The sequence below is a fragment of the Tursiops truncatus genome, chromosome 4 (genome assembly GCF_011762595.2).
Source record: "Tursiops truncatus isolate mTurTru1 chromosome 4, mTurTru1.mat.Y, whole genome shotgun sequence".
NCBI classification, from domain to species: Eukaryota; Metazoa; Chordata; class Mammalia; order Artiodactyla; family Delphinidae; genus Tursiops; species Tursiops truncatus.
The window spans coordinates 71979975-72007737 of NC_047037.1; the positions used below are offsets into that span (position 1 = coordinate 71979975).

At 40.0% G+C, this 27763-nt stretch overlaps 1 protein-coding gene and 1 long non-coding RNA gene across 7 annotated transcripts; one reads left to right on the forward strand and one right to left on the reverse strand.

The window, feature by feature from the left end:
• LOC141278576 (uncharacterized) lies at positions 1 to 27629 on the reverse strand. 6 transcript variants are annotated; one of them, XR_012331480.1, is made up of 3 exons: positions 25079 to 27629; positions 12961 to 13240; positions 1 to 3124 (listed from the first exon to the last, which is right to left on the reverse strand). It is a non-coding gene; the product is annotated as an uncharacterized lncRNA (long non-coding RNA). The 6 variants fall into 6 exon arrangements; XR_012331483.1 differs by lacking the exon at positions 1 to 3124 and adding an exon at positions 8467 to 11101; XR_012331484.1 differs by lacking the exon at positions 1 to 3124 and adding an exon at positions 11108 to 11952.
• Positions 18536 to 23718, forward strand: SMCO1 (single-pass membrane protein with coiled-coil domains 1). The gene is made up of 3 exons (XM_019922177.3): positions 18536 to 18669; positions 21035 to 21184; positions 23197 to 23718. Exons 1-3 carry the CDS (start codon positions 18620 to 18622, stop codon positions 23639 to 23641), a joined length of 645 nt encoding a protein of 214 aa, XP_019777736.2. The 5' UTR covers positions 18536 to 18619; the 3' UTR covers positions 23642 to 23718.
• Positions 27630 to 27763: the final 134 nt, after the last annotated feature.

Consider the following 27763-nt stretch of genomic DNA (forward strand, 5'->3'; position numbering starts at 1 on the left):
TCATATGAAAAGGTGATCAATTTTATTGGAAACTAGAAATTACAAACTAAAACACACCCACCAGAATGGCTAACATTTTAAAAACTGACAATATAAGGTGTTGATGAAGTGTGGAACAACTGACACTCTCATCCTCTGCACATGAGAATAAAAACTGGTACAACCATTTTGCAAAACTAATCGGCAGTATGTGTAAACTTGAGTATCAGCACAGCCTATGACCCAGCAATTCCATTTCTAGATATATACCCAACAGGAATTCTATACCAAAAGACATGTACAAGAATGTTCATAGCAGTATTATCTATAATAGCTCCCAAATGGAAACTACTCAAATGTCTAACAACAATAGAATATATAAGTAAATTGTGTGATATATTCATACAATGGAATACCGTCCAGAAGTAAAAGAAAACTATTTCACTCACCAGCAAAGATGAATCTTACATAATGCTAAGCAAAAGGAACCACTCAAAAAATTATACACATATCTAGCCACACTAGTTACTAGAGTAACTAGTACCAGACGAAACCTCCTGTCATAAGCAATTAGACAACTGTACAATATGTATGAAATAACTGTCTTCAGTCATTGGACCATAGGCAGCCCAAGACAGTGATTTCTGTGAGAAAGGAAGAAGTGGAGTAAGCCCTACAATTTCCCTAGCTTTCTGCCTGGTGGCATTTACCAAATATCAGCATAGGAATGGGGGTTCCAAGTAAAGCATGACAGACTTGCTGAGCTCAGGAGAAAAGAGTCAGAGCTTGTAGAGACTGAGGCAGCTAAAACTTGTGGAGCAGACTACCAGAGAGATGGGAGCATATATATGCAAAGGAGATCCAGAAATCTGCACAGGAGTTCCCTTGTGTCTTTGGCCAAATAGAAAGCCAAGCAAAGAAACCTGTAGGGGAGAATCTTTCCTTGCCTCTTCCTAGCTTCTGGTGGGTTTCCATCAATCCTTGGTGTTCCTCGGCTTGTAGCTGTAGGACTACTATCTGCCTTTGTCCTCACACGGCAGCCTGCCTTTGTGTGTCTGTGTCTCTGTGTCTCTTCTATTCTTCTTATAAAGACACTTGCTATGGTCTGAATGTGTTCTCCCAAAATTCATATGTTGAAACATAACCCCAAAGATATTAGGAGGTAGGGACTTTGGAATGTGCTTAAGTCATGAGGATGGAGGCCCCATGAATGGGATTAGTAAGTTTTATATTAGTGAGCTTTATAAAAGAGGCTCCAGAGAGATCCCTAGCCCCTTCCACCGTGTGAGGACACAGCAAATAGATGCTAGCTAGGAAACAGAATGTGGGTCCTCATCAGAAGGCAACCATGCTGGTACCTTGGTCTTATACTTCCCAGCCTCCAGAAGAGTGAGAAATAAGTGTCTGTTGTTTATAAGCTACCCAGTCTGTGGTATTTTGTTGTAGCAGCCTGTAGGGACTAAGACAACACTAATCGTATTGGATTAACCGCCCACCTTACTCCAGTCTGATCTTCTTTGTTTGCAAATATCTTTTTATTTCACCTTCATGTTGAAAGGTATTATTACCAATTGTGGGTTGGTAGTTTTTTTACCCTTGTTTTTATTTGGTTTCATCAGTTTCAAGATGATAGTTCAATTTCCCCTGGCTTGTATTGTTTCTGATGAGAACTCATCAGTAATGTTTATCTTGGTTTCTCTGTATTTAATGCATCATTTATTCCTTGGTGTTTTTTTTTAAAATAAATAAATTTATTTATTTATTATTTATTTTTGGCTGTGTTGGGTCTTCATTGCTGTGCGTGGGCTTTCTCTAGTTGCGGTGAGCAGGGGCTACTCTTTGTTGCGGTGCACAAGCTTCTCACTGTGGTGGCTTCTCTTGCTGCAGAGCATGGGCTCTAGGCGCTCAGGCTTCAGTAGTTGTGGCACACGGGCTCAGTAGTTGTGGCACACGGGTTTAGTTGCTCCACGGCACGTGGGATCTTCCCAGACCTCAAACCAGTGTCCCCTGCATTGGCAGGCGGATTCTTAACCACTGCGCCACCAGGGAAGTCCCTCTTTGGTGCTTTTATGATGTTCCCTTCTCACTGTTTTTCAACAATTTGATTTTGTTGTGCTTTGGTATGGCTGGGTGTTTTTTCAGCATTATTGGCAAATAAAATTGTAAGATATTTAAAGTGTACAACATGATGATTTGATATAGGTATACATTGTGAAAGGATTCCCCCATCCAGTTAATTATCACAACCATCACCTCTCTCTTTCCCTTTCTCTCTTTCTTTCTCTCTCCCTCTCTCTTTTTTTTTTTTTTTTTTTTTTTTTTTTTTGCGGTACTCGGGTCTCTCACTGCTGTGGCCTCTCCCGTTGTGGAGCACAGGCTCCGGAGCGCAGGCCCAGCCGCTCCGCGGCATGCGGGATCCTCCCGGACCGGGGCACAAACCCGTGTCCCATGCATCAGCAGGCAGACTCCCAACCACTGCACCACCAGGGAAGTCCTCTCTCTCTCTTTATTGGTGAGAACATTTAAGTTCTACTCTCTTAGCAAATTTTACTTATACAATACAGTGTAATCAACTGTAGTCACATTGGTATGCTTTTCCTTACGTATATTCTGCTTGGACTTCTTGGAATTTAATGTGTCATCAAATTTGGAAATATTTCTGACATCAGCTGTTTTTTGCTGCTTCCCTCTCTTGCTGGAACTCCAACACACATATGTCAGAACGCTTGATATTGTCTCACAGATTACTGAGGCTCTGTTAATTACTTTTCAGCCTTACTCCTCTGTGCTTCAGTTTAAAGAGTTTCCATTGCCCTGTCTTCAGATTCATTGCTCTTTTCATCTCCAGGGCCTAATTTACCCAGTAAATTTTTAATTTCAGTTGTTGCGTATTTCAGCTCTAGAATTTCCATTTGGTTCATGTATTAGTCTACTGGGGTTGCCATAACAGAATACCACAGACTGGATGGCTTAAACAGCAGAAAATTATTTGTCACATTTCTGGAGGCTATCCAGTAACAAGGTGTTGATATATTTGGTTTCTCCTGGGACCTCTCTCCTTTGCTTGTAGATGGCTGCCTTCTCGCTGTGTCCTCACATGGCCTTTTCTCTTGCTCATGTACCTCCTTGGTGAATCTTCTTCTTCCTGTAATGACAGTAGTCATATTGGATTAGGGCTCTATCCATATGACCTCATATAATCTTCATTACCTCTTTAAAGTTCCTATTTCCAAATGACATTGGGGGTTAAGGCTTCAACATATGAATTTGGAGTGGGGGTGGGGGACACAATTCAGTCCGTAACACCACATAATGGAATATTATTTGGCAATAAAAAGGAATGAAATAAAGATCCATGCTATAATATGGATGACCCTTGGAAACATTATGCGAAGTCAATAAAACCAGTCACAAAAGACGACATACTGTATGATTCCATTTATATGAAATGTCCAGAATAAGCAAATCTATAAGCAGGGGGAGGAGGGATTAGGAAGGAATGGGGAATGACTGCTGAAAGGTATAGGGTTTCTTTTTGTGGTGATGTAAATGTTCAAAAATTGCTGTGGTAATGGTTGTACAACTCTGTGAATATGCTAAAAACTCTTGACTTGTACATTTAAAATGAGTCACTTGTATGATATATGAATTATATCTCAGTAAAGCTGTTATAAATATATACTGTATGATTCCATTTGTTAAAATTTCAAAAATAAGCAAAATTAATGTTAATGAGATAGTGGTTATCTTTTAGGAGGAGAGGGAAAGCAGTAATTGGGAGGGGCCACAAAGGCCATGACAAATCTGGCATATTAGCAATATTCTATTTTTTAAATTTGGGTTAAGTTTACATGAATGTGTTCATTTTGCAATAAATCATTAAAAGGAAAAACACCATTTCCCCTCTATACACAATACTTCTGACACCAGATGTGTGGGGTTTTCCACACCAAACAATTCTCCAGTTCTTGGCATACACCTGCTGGATGTCCTACAATTTAACTCAGTTCTAAAACTAACTGCCCGGAGTTGGCACAGACCCACAGGTTAAGGGCTCAGTCACCCAAGATTGCCCCACTTCAGGCACCAATCAGAAGTCCCAAACTGTCACTTGTACCTCTGAATGACTGGCTATAAATCCAGGGTTCCTGCGACCCCCTCCTCAAGTTTTATGGTTTGGTAGAATGGCTCACAGAACCCAGGAACACAGCTTACTTACTATTACCAATTGATTACAAAGCATATATTAAAGAATACAAATGAATAGCCAGTTGAAAAGATACATAGGGTGAGGTTCAGAAGGGTCCCAAGCATAGGAGATTTTGTCCCTGTAGAGTTGGGGGTGCACCACCCTACTGGCATATGGATGTGTTCTTGCTCACCAAACTGGAAGCTCTCCAAACCCCTTTGGTTAGGATTTTTATGGAGGCTTCATTACAACAGGTATAATGGATTAAGTCACTGGCATTAGTGGTTAACTTAACCTTTAGCCACTCTTCCTTCCCCAGAGGTTAAGGAGTAGAGCTGAAAATTCCAACCGTCTAATCACGTGGTTGATTCTCCTGGCAACCAGCCCCACATCTTTAGGGGCTTTCTAAAAATTGGCTCACGGGTGGAATAGGGAGGGTGGGGGGGGGGAGATGCAAGAGGGAGGAGATATGGGGATATATGTATAGGTATAGCTGATTCACTTTGTTATACAGCAGAAACTAACACACCATTTTAAAGCAATTATACTCAAATAAAGATGTTTAAAAAAATAAATAAAAATTCCTGGTAAAAAAATAAATAAAAAATTAAAAATAGACCCATCACCAGTCCCTCCCATCAGGAAACTTGCACAAGCCTCTTAGATAGCCTCATCCACCAGAGGGCTGACAGCAGAAGCAAGAACTACAATCCTGTAGCCTGTGGAACAAAAACCACATTCACAGAAAGACAGACAAGATGAAAAGGCAGAGGGCTATGTACCATATGAACAAACAAGATAAAACCCCAGAAAAACAACTAAATGAAGTGGAGATAGGCAACCTTCCAGAAAAAGAATTCAGAATAATGATACTGAAGATGATCCAGGACTTTGGAAAAAGAATAGAGGCAAAGATAGAAAAGATGCAAGAAATGTTTAACAAAGAGCTAGAAGAATTAAAGAACAAACAAACAGAGATGAACAATACAATAACTGAAATGAAAAATACACTAGAAGGAATCAATAGCAGAATAGCTGAGGCAGAAGAACAGATAAGTGACCTGGAAGATAAAATGCTGGAATTCACTACTGCTGAACAGAATAAAGAAAAAAGAGTGAAAAGAAATGAAGACAGCCTAAGAGACCTCTGGGACAACATTAAACACAACAACATTCGCATCATAGGGGTCCCAGAAGGAGAAGAGAGAGAGAAAGGACCTGAGAAAATATTTGAAGAGATTATAGACAAAAAATTCCCTAAAATGGGAAAGGAAATAGCCACCCATGTCGAGGAACTGCAGAGAGTCCCATACAGGATAAACCCAAGGAGAAACACATAGAGACACATAATAATCAAATTGGCAAAAATTAAACACAAAGAAAAATTATTGAAAGCAGCAAGGGAAAAATGACAAATAACATACAAGGGAACTCCCATAAGGTTAACAGCTGATTTCTCAGCAGAAACTCTACAAGCCAGAAGGGAGTGGCATGACATATTTAAAGTGATGAAAGGGAAAAACCTACAACCAAGATGACTCTACCCTGCAAGGACCTCATTCAGATTTGATGGAGAAATCAAAAGCTTTACAGACAAGCAAAAGCTAAGAGAATTCAGCACCACCAAACCACCTCTACAACAAATGCTAAAGGAACTTCTCTAAGTAGGAAATACAAAAGAAAAGGACTTACAAAAACAAACCCAAAACAATTAAGAAAATGGTCATAGGAACATAATTATCGATAATTACCTTAGACATGAATGGATTAAATGCTCAAACCAAAAGACACAGGCTTGCTGAATGGATACAAAAACAAGACTCATATATATGCTGTCTACAAGAGACCCACTTCAGACCTAGGGACACATACAGACTGAAAGTGAGGGTATGGAAAAAGATATTCCATGCAAATGGGAATCAAAAGAAAGCTGGGGTAGCAATACTCATATCAGATAAAATAGACTTTAAAATAAAGAATGTTACAAGAGACAAGGAAGGGCACTACATAATGATCAAGGGAACAATCCAAGAAGAAGATATAACAATTGTAAATATTTATGCACCCAACATAGGAGCGCCTCAATACATAAGGCAACTGCTAACAGCTATAAAAGAGGAAATAGACAGTAACACAATAATAGTGGGGGACTTTAACACTTCACTTACACCAATGGACAGATCATCCAAAATGAAAATAAATAAGGAAACACAAGCTTTAAATGACACAATAGACCAGATAGATTTAATTGATATTTATAGGACATTCCATCCAAAAACAGCAGATTACACTTTCTTCTCAAGTGGGGATGGAACATTCTCCAGGATAGATCACATCTTGGGTCACAAATCAAGCCGCAGTAAATTTAAGAAAATTGAAATCAAATCAAACATCTTTTCTGACCACAATGCTCTGAGATTAGAAATGAAGTGCAGGGAAAAAAATGTAAAAAAGACAAACACATGGGGGCTAAAGGATACGTTACTAAATAACCAAGAGATGACTGAAGAAATCAAAGAGGAAATCAGAAAATACCTAGAGACAAATGACACTGAAAACACAACAATCCAAAAACTATGGGATGCAGCAAAAGCAGTTCTAAGAGGGAAGTTTATAGCTATACAAGCCTACCTCAAGAAATAAGAAAAATCTCAAATAAAATATCTAACCTTACAACTAAAGGAACCAGAGAAAGAAGAACAAACAAAACCCAAAGTTAGCAGAAGGAAAGAAATCATAAAATCAGAGGAGAAATAAATGAAATAGAAACAAAGAAAACAATAACAAAGATCAATAAAACTAAAAGCTGGTTCTTTGAGAAGATAAACAAAATTGATAAACCATTACCCAGACTCATCAATAAAAAGAGGGAGAGGACTCAAATCAATACAATTAAAAATGAAAAAGGAGAAGTTACAACAGACACTGCAGAAATACAAAGCATCCTAACAGATTACTACAAGCAACTCTATGCCAATAAAATGGACAACCTGGAAGAAATGGACAAATTCTTCTAAAGGTATTACCTTCCAAGACTGAACCAGGAAGAAATAGAAAATATGAACAGACCATTCACAAGTAATGAAATTGAAACTGTGATTAAAAATCTTCCAACAAACAAAAGTCCAGGACTGGATGGCTTCACAGGTGAATTCTATCAAACATTTAGAGAAGAGCTAACACCCATCCTTCTCAAACTCTTACAAAAAACTGTGGAGGCAGGAACACTCCCAAACTCATTCTATGAGGCGACCATCACCCTGATACCAAAACCAGACAAAGATACTACAAAAAAAGAAAATTACAGACCAATATCACTCATGAATACAGATGCAAAAATCCTCAACAAAATACTAGCAAACAGAATCCAACAACACATTAAAAGGATCATACACCATGATCAAGTAGGATTTATCCCAGGGATGCAAGGATTCTTCACTATACTCAAATCAATCCATGTGATACACTGTATTAACAAATTGAAGAATAAAAACCATATGATCATCTCAATAGATGCAGAAAAAGCTTTTGACAAAATTCAACACCTATTTATGATAAAAACTCTCCAGAAAGTGGGCATAGAGGGAACCTATCTCAACATAAGAAAGGCCATATACGACAAACCCACAGCAAACATCATTCTCAATGGTGAAAAACTGAAAGCATTTCCTCTAAGATCAGAACGAGACAAGGATGTCCACTCTCACCACTATTATTCAACATAGTTTTGGAAGTCCTAGCCACGGCAATCAGAGAAGAAAAAGAAATAAAAGGAATACAAATTGGAAAAGAAGTAAAACTGTCACTGTTTGCAGATGACATGTTACTATACACAGAGAATCCTAAAGATGCCACCAGAAAACTACTACAGCTAATCACCGAATTTGGTAAAGTTGCAACATACAAAATTAATGCACAGAAATCTCTTGCATTCCTATATACTAATGATGAAAAATCTGAAAGAGAAATTAAGGAATCACTCACATTTACCATTGCAACAAAAAGAATACCTAGGAATAAACTTACCTAGGGAGACAAAAGACCTATATGCAGAAAAGTATAAGACACTGATGAAAGAAATTAAAGATGATACCAACAGATGGAGAGATATACCATGTTCTTGGATTGGAAGAATCAATATTGTGAAAATGACTATACTACCCAAAGCAATCTACAGATTCAGTGCAATCCCTATGAAATTACCAATGGCATTTTTTACAGAACTAGAACAAAAAAATCTTAAAATTTGTATTGTGACACAAAAGACCCTGAATAGCCAAAGCAGTCTTGAGGGAAAAAAACGGAGCTGGAGGAATCAGACTCTCTGACTTCAGACTATACTACAAAGCTACAGTAATCAAAACAATATGGTACTGGCACAAAAACGGAAATACAGGTCAATGGAACAAGATAGCCCAGAGATAAACCTATGCACCTATGGTCAGCTAATCTATGACAAAGGAGGCAAGGATATACAATGGAGAAAAGACAGTCTCTTCAGGAAATGGTGCTGGGAAAACTGGACAGCTACATGTAAAAGAATGAAATCAGAATACTCCCTAACACCATACACAAAAATAGACTCAAAATGGATTAGAGACCTAAACTTAAGACCGGACACTATAAAACTCTTAGAGGAAAACATAAGAAGAACACTCTTTGACATAAATCCCAGCAAGATCTTTTTTGATCCACCTCCTAGAGTAATGGAAATAAAAACAAAAATAAACAAATGGGACTTAATGAAACTTAGAAGGTTTTGCAAAGCAAAGGAAACTACAAAAAAGACAAAAAGACAACCCTCAGAATGGGAGAAAATATTTGCAAACGAATCAATGGACAAAGGATTAATCTCCAAAATGTATAAACAGTTCAAGGAGCTCAATATTAAAAAAACAAACAACCCAATCCAAAAATGGGCAGAGGACCTAAATAGACATTTCTCCAAAGAAGACATACAGATGGCCAAGCGGCACATGAAAAGCTGCTCAACATCACTAATTATTAGAGAAATGCAAATCAAAACTACAGTGAGGTATCACACACCAGTTAGAATGGGCATCATCAGCAAATCTACACACAATAAATGCTGGAGAGGGTGTGGAGAAAAGGGAATCCTCTTGCACTGTTGGTGGGAATGTAAATTGATACAGCCACTATGGAGAACAGCATGGAGGTTCCTTAAAAAACTAAAAGTAGAATTACTATATGATCCAGCAATTCCACTACTGGGCATATACCCAGAGAAAACCATAATTCAAAAAGACACGTGCACCTCAATGTTCACTGCAGCACTGTTTACGATAGCCAAGACATGGAAGCAACCTAAATGCCCATCAACAGAGAAATGGATATAGAAGATGTGGTACATATACACAATGGAATATTACTCAGCCATAAAAAGGAACGAAATTGGGTCATTTGTAGAGACGTGGATGGATCTAAAGACTGTCATACAGAGTGAAGTAAGTCAGAAAGAGAAAAACATCATGTATTAACGCATATATGTGGAACCTAGAAAAATGGTACAGATGAACCGGTTTGCAGGGCAGAAATAGAGACACAGATGTAGAGAACAAACATATGGACACCAAGGGGGGAAAGTGGCGGGGCGGTGGTGGTGGTGGTGTGATGAATTGGGCGATTGGGATTGACATGTATATACTGATGTGTATAAAACTGATGACTAATAAGAACTTGCTGTATAAAAAAATAAAACAAAAAAATAGAAACATTGTACATATTGTCAGGGATATGTGATCTAATGGATTAAAGGATACCAAATTTTATTGCTTTGAATTTGCAAAAAAAAAAAGAAATTAAAAATAAATAAAAAATAAAAATTGCCTCACTAACATAAACTCAGGTGTTTTGAAAGTGGCTTGTTATGAATAACAAAGGACACTCCTTTCACCTTTATCACTCTGTAGGTATTTCAGCAACTGGGGATAAAACCAAATATTATAATAAAAGATGCTTCTTTCACCTGTTTTAGGATCCAGGGAGAAAAAACAATTATAAGAAGAGATGTTCCTATTACTCTTATCACTTAGGAAGTGATAAAGAGTTTTAGAAGCTCTGTGCCAAGAACTAGGACAAAGACCAAATATGTATTTCTTATTATATCAAAATATCACAGTCATCAAGCTTGTTGATTTTAAAAATAAAAGAGTCAGTTATTTTACCAGCAAAAATTGGTTTAATTGGGAATAGCAGAGAGTTGCAATTCAGGACAAATAAGCCACAGCAAAAACCATAGGGAAGTCCAACAAACAAAGCAGAGGAACGTTATTTTATAGAGAAAATGGAGGAAGTTGGAAAAGGTTGTTTTGAATGAAAGCACACTGAAGAAAAGTGAGGGTTCAGGGTGATGACACTTTCTCATTGGCTGAGTTGCTGGGGTAGTCGAATTCTTGTAGGATACTCAATATACACCTCTTCCTGTTGCGGCCTGTAACTGGTGATTTTTTCCTGTTGATGATTCTTCTGTTGGGATCTGTAGTTGACTTTGAGTGGTACTGCATGAGAGCTTCCACTTCTAGCCTCTTGATGCCATTTTTAGTGAGGTTTCCCTTTATTAATTTTCACAGGTTTACAATATACAGCTTTCTGTGTGCATGTTACACTTAGATTTTTTTAAATATAAATTTATTTATTTTTGCCTGTGTTGGGTCTTTTTTCTGCGCGCGGACTTTCTTTAGTTGCGGCGAGTGGGGGCTACCCTTTGTTGCGGTGTGCAGGCTTCTCATTGTGGTGGCTTCTCTTGCTGTGGAGCACAGGCTCTAGGCACGTGGGCTTCAGTAGTTGTGGCACGTGACCTCAGTAGTTGTGGCGAGTGGGCTCTAGAGTGCAGGCTCAGTAGTTGTGGTGCACAGGCTTAGTTGCTCTGCAGCATGTGGGATCTTCCCAGACCAGGGCTCGAACCCATGTCCCCTGCATTGGCAGGCGGATTGTTAACCACTGTGCCACCAGGGAAGCCCTCCAAACTTTGATGTTTTTAAAACCCTTATTAATTTAAAAAAATTCAGGGGTACTTCCCTGGCAGTCCAGTGGTTAAGACTCCACACTTCCACTGCAGGGGGCACAGGTTTGATCCCTGGTCGGGAAGCTAAGATCCCACATGCCATGTGGCGTGGCCAAAAAAAAAAATCAGTAGATTTGAAGTAGCTAAACCATTTTTGTTTTTCACCAGTTCATTAATGGAAGTTTCCATAAGAACCCCACTGTCTATGAACATGCCTATCACACAGACACAGTGGGGGTCAATAGCCAATCTAGCTAGTAGGGTCTGCTAAGATTCTTTGAGATTAATGTTTGAACAAGAAATGTCAAACAGATATAGGGGTGTAGTCTTAATTTGGTTTACCCCAGAGTAGGACCTGAGATGAGAATTGCATGTAGTTTGTGAGATGATTCTGTCACCTAACTCAGGTTCAGCCACTTATCACTCAAGAATCCAATACTGAGAGACAAGTGTTGGGTAAAAGGAAAGATAGCTTTACTGAGGAAGCTTGCAATCCTGGGGAAGAGGTGGACTCATGTCCCAAAGAACAAACTCCTGACTCCCCAGGTTTTACTCAGAAATTATATTGGAAAAGAAGGGGATACATCCTGAGGAGAGGGTTGTGGGTTACGTGATCAGCTCATGGACATTCTTCCGATCGGTTGGTGGTGAGGTACTCAGGAGTCAACAGCATCAACCTTCTGGTTCTGACTAGTCTGGAGTCTATGTGCTTGTAGGCGGGATATAATTAACTTCTTCTAACTGGCAAGCGTTTCAGTATCTGCAAAATAGCTCAAAGAATATGGCTTAGAATATTATCTATAGTCCTTGAGGAGGAACTAAAGGTCCTTGACTTTGTTTAGTGGCTAAACTATTATTATCTTGTCTTATTTGACTGTTTTCCTTTGTCTCCGCATTTTCTCACTTCTCTGATTAAATTTATTCATTGGAACTCAGGGAAGGCCTAGGAGGCTAAAGTTTTTCTACAGATAATAGGCAGGCAGAGGAGATGTGTGTGTGTAGGGGTTCTGTCCCAGAAAGGCCCCATAGCGTCCTGCTCAGTTACAATTTCAGGAAGCACCCACAGTACAGAAGTAGGAAAGTGAGACAGAGAAGGGAAGATAGCCAACACAGAGTACAGGTTCCCTCTGTGGGTAGTTGAGGCTCAATCCCTCTAAAGTCCTTTTGATGATGGCCCCCATTTTAAAATACAGAAATGGGGGATGAGAGATATTAAGTAATCTGCACAAGCTCACAGAGTTAAGAAGTGGTAGAACAAGAATTTGTACCAATCTGATCAGAGACCAATGACATTTAGCCTGAAGGACACCAAGCCAGGTTTTAGAAACTGGAATCTAGAAATGAGGGAAAAGGAAACCAATGCAAGCAGGTTGCAAGCAAATGGAGTGATCGCCTGGAACTGGCACTGTGTCTGAATTTTGCTTTTATATGATGACTGGGTCAGGTGAAAGGTTGAGTCTGGTGATGGAGCTAATAAAATGTATGGAATTCTCTTTCAAGAATATGAGCTCAGACATTCTCAATGAATCCTTTTGTAGTCTTTATAAATTCATAAGTTAAAGAACCCCTTCCTCTGATGTACTGGTGTAGGTAAGTATCTGGACTGAATGCATTTTCCTGAAGTTTGCACTGTGAGCAATCTAAAAAAGTGGGAAAAACCAGGTTGGCAGCCCCCCTGACAAAGTATCATTTTAACAAGCCCTATTTCCATCCACATGTGCTACTCTTACAAGAACTCTTAGGGCAAGGTGGCCATTAGTAAACTTACTATTGGTAACTTCATCTCTGGCAAAAACTCCTGGATCTTTTCCCTGGGTCAGAAATAGCATTACTCTCTTAGCGTCTGTACTTTGAGTTCAGCACTCAAAGGTAGTACTCAAAGTATTCAATTGTTAGTACTTGATTCAGCTCTAGGATGAACAACAAAAACCTGCTGCTGCTTTAGAAGCTTGTTTCTCAGATGCTTGTTTTAGCAGACCAAAGTACTATTTAGTTCTTGGCACTGCTGTTTAGGTCTTGAGTTCCTCGTTCTTTCAAAGATCTGTACCCTGCAACAGAAAGCAGGCAGAAATCTAGGTTGCAGCTTTGCTATGAAAAAGGTTTGTGGAAGAAAATATTTTTAAAATATACAACTGATAAAGTATCATTATTCAAAATATACAAAGAGCTCCTAAAACTCAACAATAAGAAAACAACCTGATTTTTAAAAGGGCAAAACACTTGAACAGAGATTTCACAGAAGAAGATACACAGATGGCAAGTAAGCATATGAAAGATATTCGACATCATTTGTCATTAGGGAATTACAAATTAAAATAATTAGATAACACTACACACTTATTAGAGTGGCCAAAATCTAAAACAATGACAACACCAAATGCTGGCAAGAATGCAGAGTAAAAAGAACTCTAACTCCATTGCTGGTAGAAATACAAAATAGTACAGCCACTTTGGAAGACACTTACAAACTAAACATACTCTTACCATGCAATCCAGCAATCGAGATCCTTGGTATTTACTCAATAAATTGAAAACTTATGTCCACACAAAAACCTACACATGTGTATTTATAGCAGCTTTATTCATAGTTGCCAAAACTTAGAAGCATTCAAGATTCCTTCAGTAGGTGAATGGATAAAGAAACTGTGGTACATTCAGGCAATGGAATATTATTCAGTGCTAAAAAGAAATGAGTTAACAGGACTCCCCTGGCAGTGCAGTGGTTAAGAATCCGCCTGCCAATACAGGGGACATGGGTTCGAGCCCAGGTCTGGGAAGATCCCACATGCCGCGGAGCAACAAAGCCTGTGAGCCGCAACTACTGAAGCCCGTGCACCTAGAGCCTGTGCTCTGCAACAAGAAAAGCCACCGCAATGAGAAGCCCGCGCACCACAACGAAGAGTAGCCCCCGCCTGCCACAACTAGAGAAAGCCCACATGCAGCAACGAAGATCCAACACAGCCAAAAATAAATAAATATTTTTAAAAAAAATTTTTAAAAAAAGGAAAAGAAATGAGCTATCAAGCCATGAAAAGACTTGGAGGAAAATTAAATGCATATCACTAAGTAAAAGAAGCCAATCTGAAAAGGCTACATACTGTGTGATTCTGACCATATGACATTCTGGGAAAAGCAAAACTAGGGAGATAGTGAAAAGATCAGTGGCTGCCAGAGATTTGTGGGGAGGGAGAGATGAATAGGCAGAGCACACAGTGCAACTATTCTGTATGATATTACAATGGTGGATACAGATTACTATGCATTTGTGAAAACCTATAGACTGGACAACACCTAGAGTGAACCCTAACGTAAACTAGAGACTTTGGATAATAAGGATGTGAAAATGTAGGTTCATCACTTGTAACAGATGTACCGCTGTGGTACATGGTACTGGACAACACCTAGAGTGAACCCTAACGTAAACTAGAGACTTTGGATAATAAGGATGTGAAAATGTAGGTTCATCACTTGTAACAGATGTACCGCTGTGGTACATGGGGGAGGGTGAGTCTGTGTGAGGGGAGGGATATATAAAAACTCTCTGTACTTTCTGCTCTTTTGCCTGGGAACCTAAAACTGCTCTAAAAAATAAAGTTCATTAGTTAAAAAAAAAAAGTTTGGAAAGCAAAATGACAGGGGACAAGGAAGGTCCAGAAGGTGAACCTGGCAGAAGAGAAGAGGAAATTCAAAGATTGGGCAGATAACAGGCCAAATAGCAGAGAGGCAATCAAGGATGGAATGATCAGCAGGTTCTGTTTAGGTCTGTACAGACAATAGGTCGTCAGTGCAAGTAGGGAGAAGGGAACAAGTATTGGATCTGGATGGGCAGGCAGTATCCTAAAGGAAGCAGCACTGGTGGGTGGAATTGGCAGGCTCTGATCCCAGAGCCAAACCATTTGCTCTTTACCCTGTTCTAAACATTATTCCAGAGGCTGGGGGCTGGTCCCCCAATGGCTCATGCTGAGTGCGCTGAGGACAGAGATGCCAGGTTACGTGAGAGTTTCCACCATTGTTTCCTTCCTTCTCTGTTTTATTTCCTTGTCAAGGTACTGGCCACAGGTCTACCCATAAGAAAACTAATGTTAGCTCCAGAGAAATGAAGGGCTTCTGAAGAAACCCCAGCAAAGAAGAACTTGATGTATAAAGTCTCGTGCACGGAATTCCCTGGCTGTCCAGTGGTTACGACTCTCTGCTTCCACTGCAGGGGGCCCGGGTTTGATCCCTGGTGGGGGAACTAAGATCCCACATGCTGCACAGTGTGGCAAAAAAAAAAAAAGTCTCCTTCACTTTGCTGAACTCCTTAAGGACAGAGCCCCAACTATAAAAGGCTTAATCAATAAGGCAAAGTTGTTATTCCTCATAAGCACATTAGCAATGAAAGAGTTCTAGGGGAGGTTAATTCAGTGACAGCTTCTTTCTTCCTTTTTTTAAACTTTACCCTTTTTCCAATCTCTTTCTATTCCCCACCCTCCACCCCCCGGTCCCTGGCAACCACTTTTCTACTCTCTGTTTCTATGAATTTAACTTTATATTTAGAGTCCGCATATAAGTGGTACCATGCAGTATTTGTCCTTCTCTGTCTGACTTATTTCACCTAGCATAATGCCCTCTAGGTCTATCCATGTTGTTGCAAACATCAGAATTTTCTTCTTTCTTGGACACTTAGCTTGTTTCCATATCTTGGCTATTGTGAATAATGCTGCAGTGAACATGGGAGTGCAGGTCTCTCGTCGATACCCGGTATTCATTTCCTTCAGATATACATATATACCCAGAAGTGGGATTGCTGGATCAGAGTAGTAGTTCTATTTTTAATTTTTGAGGAACTTCCATACTATTTTCCATTGGGACAGGTTCTTTTCCTCTCTCTGCTCTGCTGCCCTGGCTTACTCCCTGAGGCTGGTTCCCCTCACGGCCGTAATAGGCTGGATGCTGCAGTCCCTGGCATCATATGAAGGAAAATCCAACAATATTGAGGGATGAAGAGAACATTTTCTCCCATGTGTTTCTTTTTATCATCAGAAAAACTCTTCTCCCAGTCACAAGAAGGCACAATTCCCCTTATGTGAGGAGTTAGAATAGCCAAATTCACAGAGACAGAAAGTGGAATGGTGGTTTCAGGGGCTGAGGAGAGGGGAGAATGTGAAGTTGGTATTTAATAGGTACAGACTTTCAGCTGGGGAAGATGAAAAAGTTCTGGAGATGGAAATGGTGGTAATGTTTGGACAACAGTGTGTATGTTCTTAATGTCACAGAACTGTACACTTAAAATGGTCAAAAATGGTAACATTTTTAAATTGAGATATAATTGCCGTATAACATTGTATTAGTTTCAGGTATACAACGTAATGATTCTATATACGTATGCAGTACATGATGATCACCATTGTAAGTGTAGTTAATGTCCATCACCACACACAGTTACAATTTTTTTTCCTGTGATGAAAACTTTTAAAATCAAGTCTCTTAGCAACTTTCAAATATACAATACAGTGTTATTAAATATAGTCACCATGCTGTACATTACATACCCAGGACTTATTTATTATAACTAGAAGTCTGTACTTTTTGACTACCTTCACCCATTTCACCCACCCCCCCCAACCAAAAATGGTAAATTTTATGTTATGTATATTTTATCACAAGTTTAAAAAAATGTTTTCTCAGAAGCCCCACAGTAAATCTCCTCTCACATTTCATAGGGCAGAATTCTGCCACCTGCCCATTCCTAAACCAATGATAATGGCAACAATAATAAAATTACTGTGATTGGTTTGGTCTAATCAAGATTCACCACCCTGTGACTAAGGGGGTGGGTAGACCCAGAGTCCCCTGAAGTACACAGCTGCCCAATGCTCGAACAATATTTGGATTTAGATTCTGTTAATGAGGAAAAAATAGCAGGGGTGGGGAGGTATTGGGGAGGATGGCCACTGGGTAGGATACAAAGACTCTAGCAAGGTTTTCCCACTGAGGCAAGGAAGGACTTGATTCCTTTAGGACACCCAAACTTTTCTGAAAATTCATGTGAGACTTACTGACTCCAACCCCCAGGAGGCCTTGGGGACTCATACTGTCTCTCAGGTCTGTCCCTTTCCCTTTTCACTCCAAGGACAGACATTGCAATCTCATCACTTCACATCTGACTGTGATACCAGTCTCCTGAGGGACATCTCTGCCTCTGGTTTCATTCCCATTTGGATCCATCTTAAACACCAGTGCTAGAATAACTTACAGAACCAACACCTCACATACGTCCAAACTGCTTACCAGGCTGGCTAGAACCCTTTTGCAATCCTCGTTTTCAGTCTCCCTACTAGTATGCTTCTTAGGGCAAGGATTTTGCCTTACTCATTTTATTCCTAATACCTGGGATAGTGCTGATCATTCATTCATAGGTTTTGCCCATTCAATTTATATTTATGGTGTTCAGCAAATATTGAATAAGTAAATAAATTATTCAATGAATGAATAAATCCATGACCTGACTTTTACCAGCTTGTGTCGTTTTTCTTTTTCTCACATGAATCTTTTGTTGAGAGAACATCAACAAAATACTCACTCATTGTTCCCTGACCACATCATGTACTTGCCAACCACCCCTGTGAATTTACCCACACAGTTTCTCCAGTTTGTCATGTTCTTCTCTCTCTTCTCTGATAATCAGAGACCTACATTTCCTTTAAGGCCAAGACCAAATCCCACCTTCAATGTGAGTGCTTCTCAGTTATCCAAGGCTTCAGTGACCTACTCTCTCATCATCTATGATTTTTACAGTCTGTATCTACTCAGCACACATTTTATATATATTTTCTTTTAAGTATATATTATCTTTTAAGTATCTCCCCAGTTAGTATTTAAACCCCTTGAATTCAGGAATCCTGTTTTATGTCTGTTTTTATTTCCAATACCTAATCTAATACTACAATAAATATAAGTTTCTAAGGATGGTCGGATTTTTTTGCATTGATATAATACATCATAAAAAGTCTGGGGCTTCTTTAAACCTAATTGAGATTATAAGTGAAAAATTAAGCTCTTAAAATTAGAGAGTAATATTTCCATTAAATTTAATCCTAGTATATGTATACATTGTGTACCCGTATATCCATTTACCAGAATATACACAGAGCCACAATTACATCTGGCTGTTGTACTAGGTTGATGACCTATGGTCACTTTTCAAAGGCAAATATTATAGTGTATCCCAGGACACCTGTGTTCATAGGATCAGCCCTTTGAAACTATATTTGGATGTACAAGCTATTAAAAGCTTCTTGTACTGAGTGACCTTTCAGGCAGAATTTAGATCGAATACTCACACTGCTGCTGCCTGTTGCTGAGTGGAAGAGAGCAGAAAACCCTGGATTCAAACCTCTATTGGGTTTTTGTTTTGCTTGTTTTCTTTTTCATTTTGCCTTAAGAAGATGAACAATGAAACCACAACCCTGATATCCTTAAAGGAGGCAATGAAAAGGTTGCTAATGGCTACAGGGAGGGAGCAAGCATGGGTCTGCTTTTCTGGGAAGATGAGTAAGAGAAGAATGAAGAATAAAAATAAGCAAAGAACTACGGACATGCTAATTAGAATTCTTTCTCTGTTAACGTGTTCAGGTTCAAAAAATGTCAATTAATAATAAAGAAAAATCTACTTCCAGATGCTATAATTCCATTCAATTAATGCATGTGCTATATAACAGGTTTGCAAAAATAAGTAACATGTGGTTTCTGCCCTCAAGGAGCTCACAGCCTTAGGAATAACAGAAGTATTCAAAAATGCTTACAATTTAATGTGACTGACATTATAATGGTGATGTTCCTAAAGGGCTATGAGAACATGAAGACAGGAATGAATTTTGCCTTTGACACTAGGAAAGGGAACCCTTCATAGAGGGACATTTAGGCTGGATCTGAAAGTGTGAGTAGGAGTTTACAAGAAATAAAAATACGGTAAGGAATTCTAGGCTGAGGAAACAGTACGTGGAAGCATAGAAGCTTGGAATCGCATACGGTATTCTGTCAGCAGCTAGATGTCTCATATGACTGGTGACTAGGATGTGTGAGAGAACTGGTAGAAGATGGGGGCGAAGGGCAAAGAGCCTGTTTCCTGCTGAGGAAATCCAACTTGGCTCCAGCAATATCACTGGGCAAGTCGGCAGCATAAAACGTATATAATAGTCAAATTATAAAATCAGAATTGTGTTTTAGAAGAATATCTCTGGAGAATGGATTGGACGTTTAAAGGAGGAATCAAGTTAGACTACTGTAATCCTAGGTCCAAGTGAAAGATGGCGATTAACTGGCTTACTGGAGATAGAGAGGACGGGATAGATTAGAGACATGCTGATGGAGAGAAAGGGAAAAAATGGTGAGTTATTCTGAGATTTCTAGTTCGAGGAATTGGGTAGATGGTGATGCCATTAACTGAGCTGGAGAATTGTAGTAGAAACGCAGATTTGCAGACATGTTGTTTAGGATTTATGTGGAATGATCGGGAATGCCTTTTGGTGAAAAGATTCCAAAGAAATGCTCCAATTGTAAACCTTTATACTGAATGACAAGCTAGAGTTTACCTCTAGGGTTCAAGCTGGAGATGACCTAAAAGCAATATCTTCTTAAAGGTCTAAAAGTTAATACAGAGACTTTGCCAGATATCATAGTTTTGACTTGCAGACAGAGATTACTGGCATATTAGGTCATGCAGGCCTATACTACAAAAATGCACATTTCATACAGAGCCTTATCTATATGTAAATAGAATCCAAAGCAATGAGAAAATTCCATTGCCGAAATTTCTGAAGATGGGGTGCGAGAGGAGGGAGGAGGGACTTAGTAGATTCAGCTTAAGACAGTTGAATTTGACATCACCATCCAGGTGGAGATGTGCAAAACATAGTTGAATATACAGGTCTAGAGCTTAGGAGAGGGGTCGTACCTGAAGCTAAATTAGCCTTGGGAGAAAATAAAGACCAAGAAGAGAAAATGGTCAAGGATAGAACCCTAGGCAACCACAACAGTATTCGGGTGACTGGGGACATAGAAACTCGGGGAACTGGCTGTGTGCGTATCATTTCCTTCGTGAAAGACAATGTGGGTGGCTTCAGGCAAGTGAGTTGTGTGGTTCAATTCTTTGTGGTTCAGTTAGACATAATTTTGGTGCCACAGCGCCCTCTAACGATCAGGGCTGTTCAAAGCTACTCAGATTCCCCTTTTGCTGTTACACTGCTTAGCATTTCACTAACATCAAAAATGTCAATCATAGGAGACACATTGTATTACTTCTGTGTAAGGCCTCTTATAGGTATTGGGGGACAGGCATAAAGATGTCCAAGAAATAGTCTCTGATCCTCTCCCTCCAAGAGCTTACAACTTAGATCATTAAAAAGTAACTCTTTGAGACTCAATTTCTTTATCCGTAAATAGTAAAAATGACTGCTTTACTTCTAATGGTTGTTGTGAGAATCAAATTAAAGCTTGTATAAAATATTTTTTAACGTATAAAGTATGGTACGAAGACAAGACATGGCATGTAATTGAGGTAATTAGACAATTCACATGTTTGGCAATATAAGGAATGCCAGAACTAGGATGATGACTAGAGAGAACAGCAAATGGGAACAACTGTTCATAATCTTAAAATGTAAATAGCTACTCAAATTTGATAGTGGTTATAAACAATGTATTATAGCCTTATATTAAGACAGAACCTTAGTTTTGTGCCCTGACCTAAATTTTTTTTTTTTAACATCTTTATTGGGGTATAATTACTTTACAATGGTGTGTTAGTTTCTACTTTATAACAGCCCTGACCTAAATTAACCCTTGATTCTTTTATCCTATAGAGTAGGCCACAAACTCCAAGCATTAGAAGCACAGTTTAAAGAACTGGACTTCACCAAGGATAATCTGACACAGAAATTTGAACATCATAGCAAGATTCTGGCAAACCAAGCTGCCCAAGATGAGCTGTGGACAGCAGTTCTGTCATTCAAGTGAGTATCCAATCAGAAATCAGTGGAATTTTGTGGTTTTGTGAGAGCTTGCTGTGGTCATTCTAAAATTGGGTTTCTTTTTTTTTTAAATAAATTTATTTATTTATTTTTGGCTGTGCTGGGTCTTCGTTGCTGCATATGGGCTATCTCTAGTTGCAGCAAGCAGGGGCTTCTCTGGTTGTGGAGCATGGGCTCTAGGCACGCAGGCTTCAGTAGTGGCAGCACATGGGCTCCGTAGCTGTGGCTCACAGGCTCTAGAGCGCAGGCTCAGTAGTTGTGGCGCACAGGCTTGGTTGCTCCGCAGCATGTAGGATCTTCCTGGACCAGGGCTCGAACTCGTGCCCCCTGCATTGGCAGGCAGACTCTTAATCACTGTGCCACCAGGGAAGTCCCTAAAATTGGGTTTCTTAATATGGTTCCAACAATGGATTGTGAAGAAGTTACATTTTCTTAAGCTCATTCATTCAAAAGAGATTAATTTGAGCACCTGTTTACTTGCCAGAACTGTGGTACACATCTCAGAGTCCCTTGCTTGCCAAAGTCTTACTAACATAGAGATGGATAATATAACTCCTCTGCCATGGAGAAACTTACAGTATGAGTGGCCTGAGATCTAAGCTATCCAGTTTAGAGCAAGCCCTATTTCTTTTTTTTTTTTTAATTCTTTTAATAGTGTGTATCTGTTAATCCCAAACTCCTAATTTCTCTCTCTCCCCTTCCCCTCTGGTAACCGTAAAATTGTTTTCTATGTCTGTGAATCTGTTTTGTAAATAAGTTCATTTGTATAATTTTTTTAGATTCCACATATAAGTGATATCATGTGGCATTTGTCTTTGTCTGACTTAATTATGATAATCTCTAGGGCCATCCATGTTGCTGCAAGTGTCATTATTTTGTTCTTTTTTATGTCTGAGTAACATTTCTCTGTATATATGTATCACATCTTCTCTATCCATTCATTGGTCGATGGACGCTTAGGTCGCTTCGATGTCTTGGCTATTGTAAATAACTACTATGAACACTGGCAGGCCCTATTTCTAAAGTAAGCATTTTCTAAACTGCAACAGCTGGTTCTTACCTGAAAACTGGGTTCAACTCTTGGTGGGCATTGAACCAAAAGACAACCAAGCCAAAGACCGGGACAAGAAAGGATGTATTACTTGCAGCAAGTAAGGAAAACACCAGGGATCTTCCCCAAAGCAGCGTCTTCCCAAACAACAGAACTGGGGAAGTTTTAAGCTAAGGGTACATGCATAATCATGAAGGGGCTTGAATAGAGGAGAACTCAGCAGCGAATTGGGGCAAAGGTTGACAGAGTCCAAGCTTTAGTTGACTGAAGTCATAAGGGTCAGAAAAGGTCAACATCATTATTCCATCTTCCACTGGGTGGGGACCTCAGTTCCTGCAGAACTCAAAAGATATGTATCAGATTGTTACATATATCCCTTGAGGAGGAACTAGGACTCTTATCACTAAACTACTTTTTCTTGACAGCTTTTCCTTTGTCCCTGCATTCCCTCACTTACCATTAAGATCATGAATTACTGAGACCTGTTCAAGGTCAAGCACTGTGGCCAGGCTTAGATCACAAAATGGCTTAGGTCAAAAATGGCTTCTCTTGGGCTTCCCTGGTGGAGCAGTGGTTGAGAGTCCGCCTGCCGATGCAGGGGCATGGGTTCGTGCCCCAGTCCGGGAGGATCCCACATGCCGCGGAGCGGCTGGGCCTGTGAGCCATGGCCACTGGGCCTGCGCGTCCGGACCCTGTGCTCTGCAGCAGGAGAGGCCACAACAGTGAGAGGCCCACATATCACAAAACAAACAAACAAACAAAAAATGGCTTCTGTTATGTCAAGAGAGCCATGCCTGGTTCTCTTTCTCTGGGGACCTCCTACCGTATCTGCTTACAGTTCTCCTAGTAGGTTTATACTTCTTTGAATTATCCTAAGAAAATTCATTTTATGTTTGTATGTAAAGAGTTCTAATGCTTAAGAAGCTCTCCACATTTTTTGTAGGTTCACTCCAATGGAATTGAATATTTTATACAGCTACGTCATTGAAGTACTCATCCGCTTGCACACTCGTGTGCTTGAGAAGCTGCCAGATCTGGTGAGAGGTCTTCCCACCTTAGCCTCCATCCTTAGACGAAAAGTCAAGAACAAGCGCATTAGAGTTGTATGGGAGTCTGTTCTGGAGGAGCATGGGATGCAAGAAGAAGATATCACAGCACTGTGCACCTTCTTTGTAGCACATGGTAACAAGGCAGAACACTACATTGCTAAAGTAAGGCAAATGTATATAAAAGATGTCAATTTCATGATCACTAATATGGTAAAGAACCAGGCTCTGCAGGATGGTTTGCTAAAGGCCGTTCAGGTCATTGAGAAGGGAAAAGCAGTGAGGGCCCCTGAAGAGCAAAAGTCATCCCTAGAAGAGTTGATACCATCAGCCAAAAGCTAACCTGTTACCCTAGACCCAGAGATTACGCTTCTAGTAATTTATCTTGCAAATGGGAAAAAATACATACATGCAATTTATTACAGGATTTTTATAGCAAAAGTGAGGAGAGTGTAAAATTATGATATACTGATACAGTGGATACTTTCTGTGTAGCAATACAAGAGAATGAAGAAGCTCTTCATGTAATCGTATAGTAATATGCAGTTATCACCAAGATGTGTTGTTTTAAAATATTCATTTCCAGGGCTTCCCTGGTGGCGCAGTGGTTGAGAGTCCACCTGCCGATGCAGGGGACACGGGTTCGTGCCCCGGTCCAGGAAGATCCCACATGCCGCGGAGCGGCTGGGCCCGTGAGCCACGGCCGCTGAGCCTGCGCGTCCTGAGCCTGTGCTCCGCAACGGGAGAGGCCACAACAGTGAGAGGCCTGCATACTGCAAAAAAAAATAAAATAAAATATTCATTTCCAATATATATTGCTAAATGGAAAAAACGGGCAAAAACAAACATATAGGCTACTATATCTATAAACTTCATAAACTTCTTCTGGAGAAATACATTAAAAAGTGGTAACATTGGTTTTCTTAGGGAAGAAAACTGAGAAGCTAGGGATCAAATGTAGGAGGAAGTCATTTCAATGTTAATCTATTTGTACTTTTTGAATTTTGAACCATGTGAATGTATGTACTAAAAGCAATAAATAAATAAAACATCTAATATATTTTGTATGTTGATGTGCATTTTCTCTCTAGTACAGTTCCATAGTTACTTGTACTAGAAAGGGAATTCTCACACACTGACCATATATTTATAATTTAAAAAAAATTTATTTATTTGGCTGTGCCAAGTCTCAGTTGTGGCATGTGGGACCTTCGTTGCCACGTGTGGGATCTTTAGTTGCGGCATGCGAACTCTTAGTTGCGGCATGTGGGATCTAGTTCCCTGACCAGGGATCAAACTCATGCCCCCTGCACTGGGAGCGTGGAGTCTTAGCCACTGCACCACCAGGCAAGTCCTATTTATAATTTTTTTTTTTTTTTTTTTTTGCGATATGCGGGCCTCTCACTGCTGTGGCCTCTCCCGTTGCGGAGCACAGGCTCCAGACGCACAGGCTCAGCGGCCATGGCTCATGGGCCCAGCCGCTCCACAGCATGTGGGATCTTCCCAGACCGGGGCACGAACCCGTGTCCCCTGCATCGGCAGGTGAACTCTCAACCACTGCGCCACCAGGGGAGCCCTATAATATTTTTTGAATAAATGCCATGCACTAGGTAGTGTGAATAACAGAAACATTTTAAAATGTGGATCCTGCCCTACAGGTAAAAGTTAAACACTGACGCTTTATTTGGGAGGTACAAATTCAGGACAACCAGAATGAGTAACACTTTGGAAGGCTGTTATGTAGAGAAGGATGAGAAGTAATACAAGATGATGTGTTACCTTGCTGGCTCCTCCTTGACAATAGGTTGCTTGCTAGATCCATGCACTCAGTCTTGTCCTTCTCCAGACACATTGTTTAGAGACACCATGCCAAATAAAAAAAGAGAGAGAGAGAGAAACCATGTGTTGGAAGTGTTACTGAACCAAACTTGGTCTGTTTGCCCGCCATGCAGCAAAGCCAACCTACTGACATGGGAGTGTGTTGAAGGAAAGTGCAGCGTTTATTGCAGGGCACCAAGCAAAGAGAACGGGCAGCAAGTGCTGGAAAGACGACAGGAACTCCTCTGTGGCTTCCAGAGAAGGGTTTTAAAGGCACCTTTTGATGTGAGGGTTGCAGCTCACGGATTTTCTTTTGATTGGTTGGTTGTGAGGTAACAGGGTGATGTTTCCGGAATCTTAATCATCAACCGATTTCTACAAGTTTAGGGTCTAGTGCTTATGATCAGCATGTAGTCACCATCCTCCACCTGGGTGGGGTGAGCCTTAATTTCTTCAGAACAACTCAAAAGATATACATCAGATCGTTTTGTACATCCCTTGAGAAGGAACTAGGAGTGTTTTATCACTGAAGTATTGTTTAACCTATTATTAATTTTTCTACTTGGCTGCTTTTCCTTTGTTTCTGCATTTCCTCCCTTCCCTAATTTGTAACGGCTTGAGTCTGCTCTTTGGAACTCAGGGAAGGGCTAGGAAACAAAAGCCTTTGTTTCCTACAAGAAACAGGAAACATGGAGGGGCCTTTGTAGCCAGAAGGGCCCTGCAGGGTCCTGCTTGGTTTCAATCCCCCCTTTTCTTTGATACTCCTCAATCCTACTGGAACAAAAAAGGGAATAAAGTTTTCTACAGAGAGGTTAATCATAAACTTGGCAGGGAAACTCGATTTTAGAGGGGCTTGGTTTCAATAGGAAGAAGGAAGGAAAATTTCTCTGTTGTGCTCACAAAGTCTACTGTTTTCAATTGGTCAAAATTGGCTCTGTGGGGAGTGACCCCCTCATACTTCCAGGATGCATCATCTAAGCCCTCCTAGCAGCCACTGGGAAGCCAGTGACTGCATTGTTCAGTGCAGTGTTTCACAGGATCCCAGAAGTGGCAGGAGAAGCCAGAGATTCCAGAAATGCAACTGGTCAGCCCCAGGCAGAGGAAAGGACTGTGGGTCCGCAAAGTAAACGAGGCCAGGGAAATCTGAGGAAGCACATAAAATGTATCCATTACACAAGACACAGGTACCGGAAAATAGAAATCAAAATGCAAGAGTTAAAATAAGATTACAAAAAACCCCATAATCACTAGGCAATATACAAATGAGTGAGTTCAGAGGAGGGGTATCATTGTGTGGTGGAGAAATATCTCCTAGAGGAAGTGCCTTGAACTGATCCTTGAAGGAGGCAAAGCCATGAAGCAACTCATTTAGGATGAACTGAGATTTCAAGCAATGACCCCAAAACACAAGATTTGTATGACAGTGAATAGATCATAACTGAATGTTTAAAAGAATAATAGGAGATTCCACAGGAAAAGGAGGTTGGGATCACATTAGGGAGCCTGGAATTAAGGGATTGATACTATGGACAACTGGATGACAACCAGTTTTTTGAACTCGAGTTAAAAAAAAACGAAACTTCCAAAGCTCTCTAGAAAGGATCCACACCTCCTAGTTTTGCCTTCATCTGTAAACCACTCATCTCCAGCACCTAAATGACCTCAGCAAACCTAAAAGACCTTAATGACTATTTACATGCACAGTGACTTTCTTTCCTCTTCGTCCACAGCTATTTAGCATTTCCTCAGAAAACTCAGACCTGTTTTTTTTCCAAAAATTTTAAAATTGAGGTAAAACACACATAACATAAAATTCACCACCTTAACCATTTAAAAATTTTTTTATTATTTTTTTAAGACTAGTCAAGTGCAGTAGTGAGAACCACCTTAACCATTCTTATGTGTACAGTTCAGCAGTATTAAATATTTACATTCATAAAATTGTGCAACCATCACCACCATCCGTCTCCAGAACCTGTAAAACTGAAACTCTATATCCATTAAATAATAACTCTACTTTGTCTCTATGAAGCTTGGTTCTTAAGTACTAGAGATCACAGTCTTTATATAATCCCCACCGTTTTCTTAGCCAAAATCTACTTTTTCATACAACTCAATTCAGTAGGATCAGTTGTCAGTAAAAGAACTCAATACCAAAGTAGAAAAACTTATTCCAAAAGCATAAAAAGATGAAATATTTTCCTTTTGACTTCCTTTGTAATTCTGACTGCTCTAGACTGAAATTTAACAATAAAGTAGTTAAGCCCAGGATCGTGGCAGCAGCACCAAAGTTTGATTCCCAAGTGCCTGTTAAACTGCAGCAAGTTTGTGGATTCTCTGACCACAGCCTTTCTCGGAGACGCTTTTCCAAGAACTTTGGAAAGCGACCTAAGAGGCTTAGTTACAAATTAACGAAAACAGAAGTGTATTCTGAGGAGTACTGACGAAAGAATTTTTTAAACTACTATTCGGTTTTTAGTTTGTTTTGAGGTTTCCCATTTTCTGCCCAGACACTAACCTTGCGACACTGCCGGGCTTCCGCAGCCTCCGGAAGCAAGAATCACGCGGGAAAAGTGGAGCCGCAGGGGTTGCGACGCAAGGGGAGGGCCCTCTCCAGGGGGCGGGGCGGGCGGCGCGCGCGCAGGC

Bases quoted from the DNA above. Each gene is read 5' to 3' on its own strand.
- SMCO1 (XM_019922177.3), top strand. From the start codon at position 18,620: ATGAACAATGAAACCACAACCCTGATATCCTTAAAGGAGGCAATGAAA. The intron at 18,670-21,034 runs GTTGCTAATGGC...TTTATCCTATAG, and splicing joins TTAAAGGAGGCAATGAAAAG to AGTAGGCCACAAACTCCAAG. The intron at 21,185-23,196 runs GTGAGTATCCAA...CATTTTTTGTAG, and splicing joins ACAGCAGTTCTGTCATTCAA to GTTCACTCCAATGGAATTGA.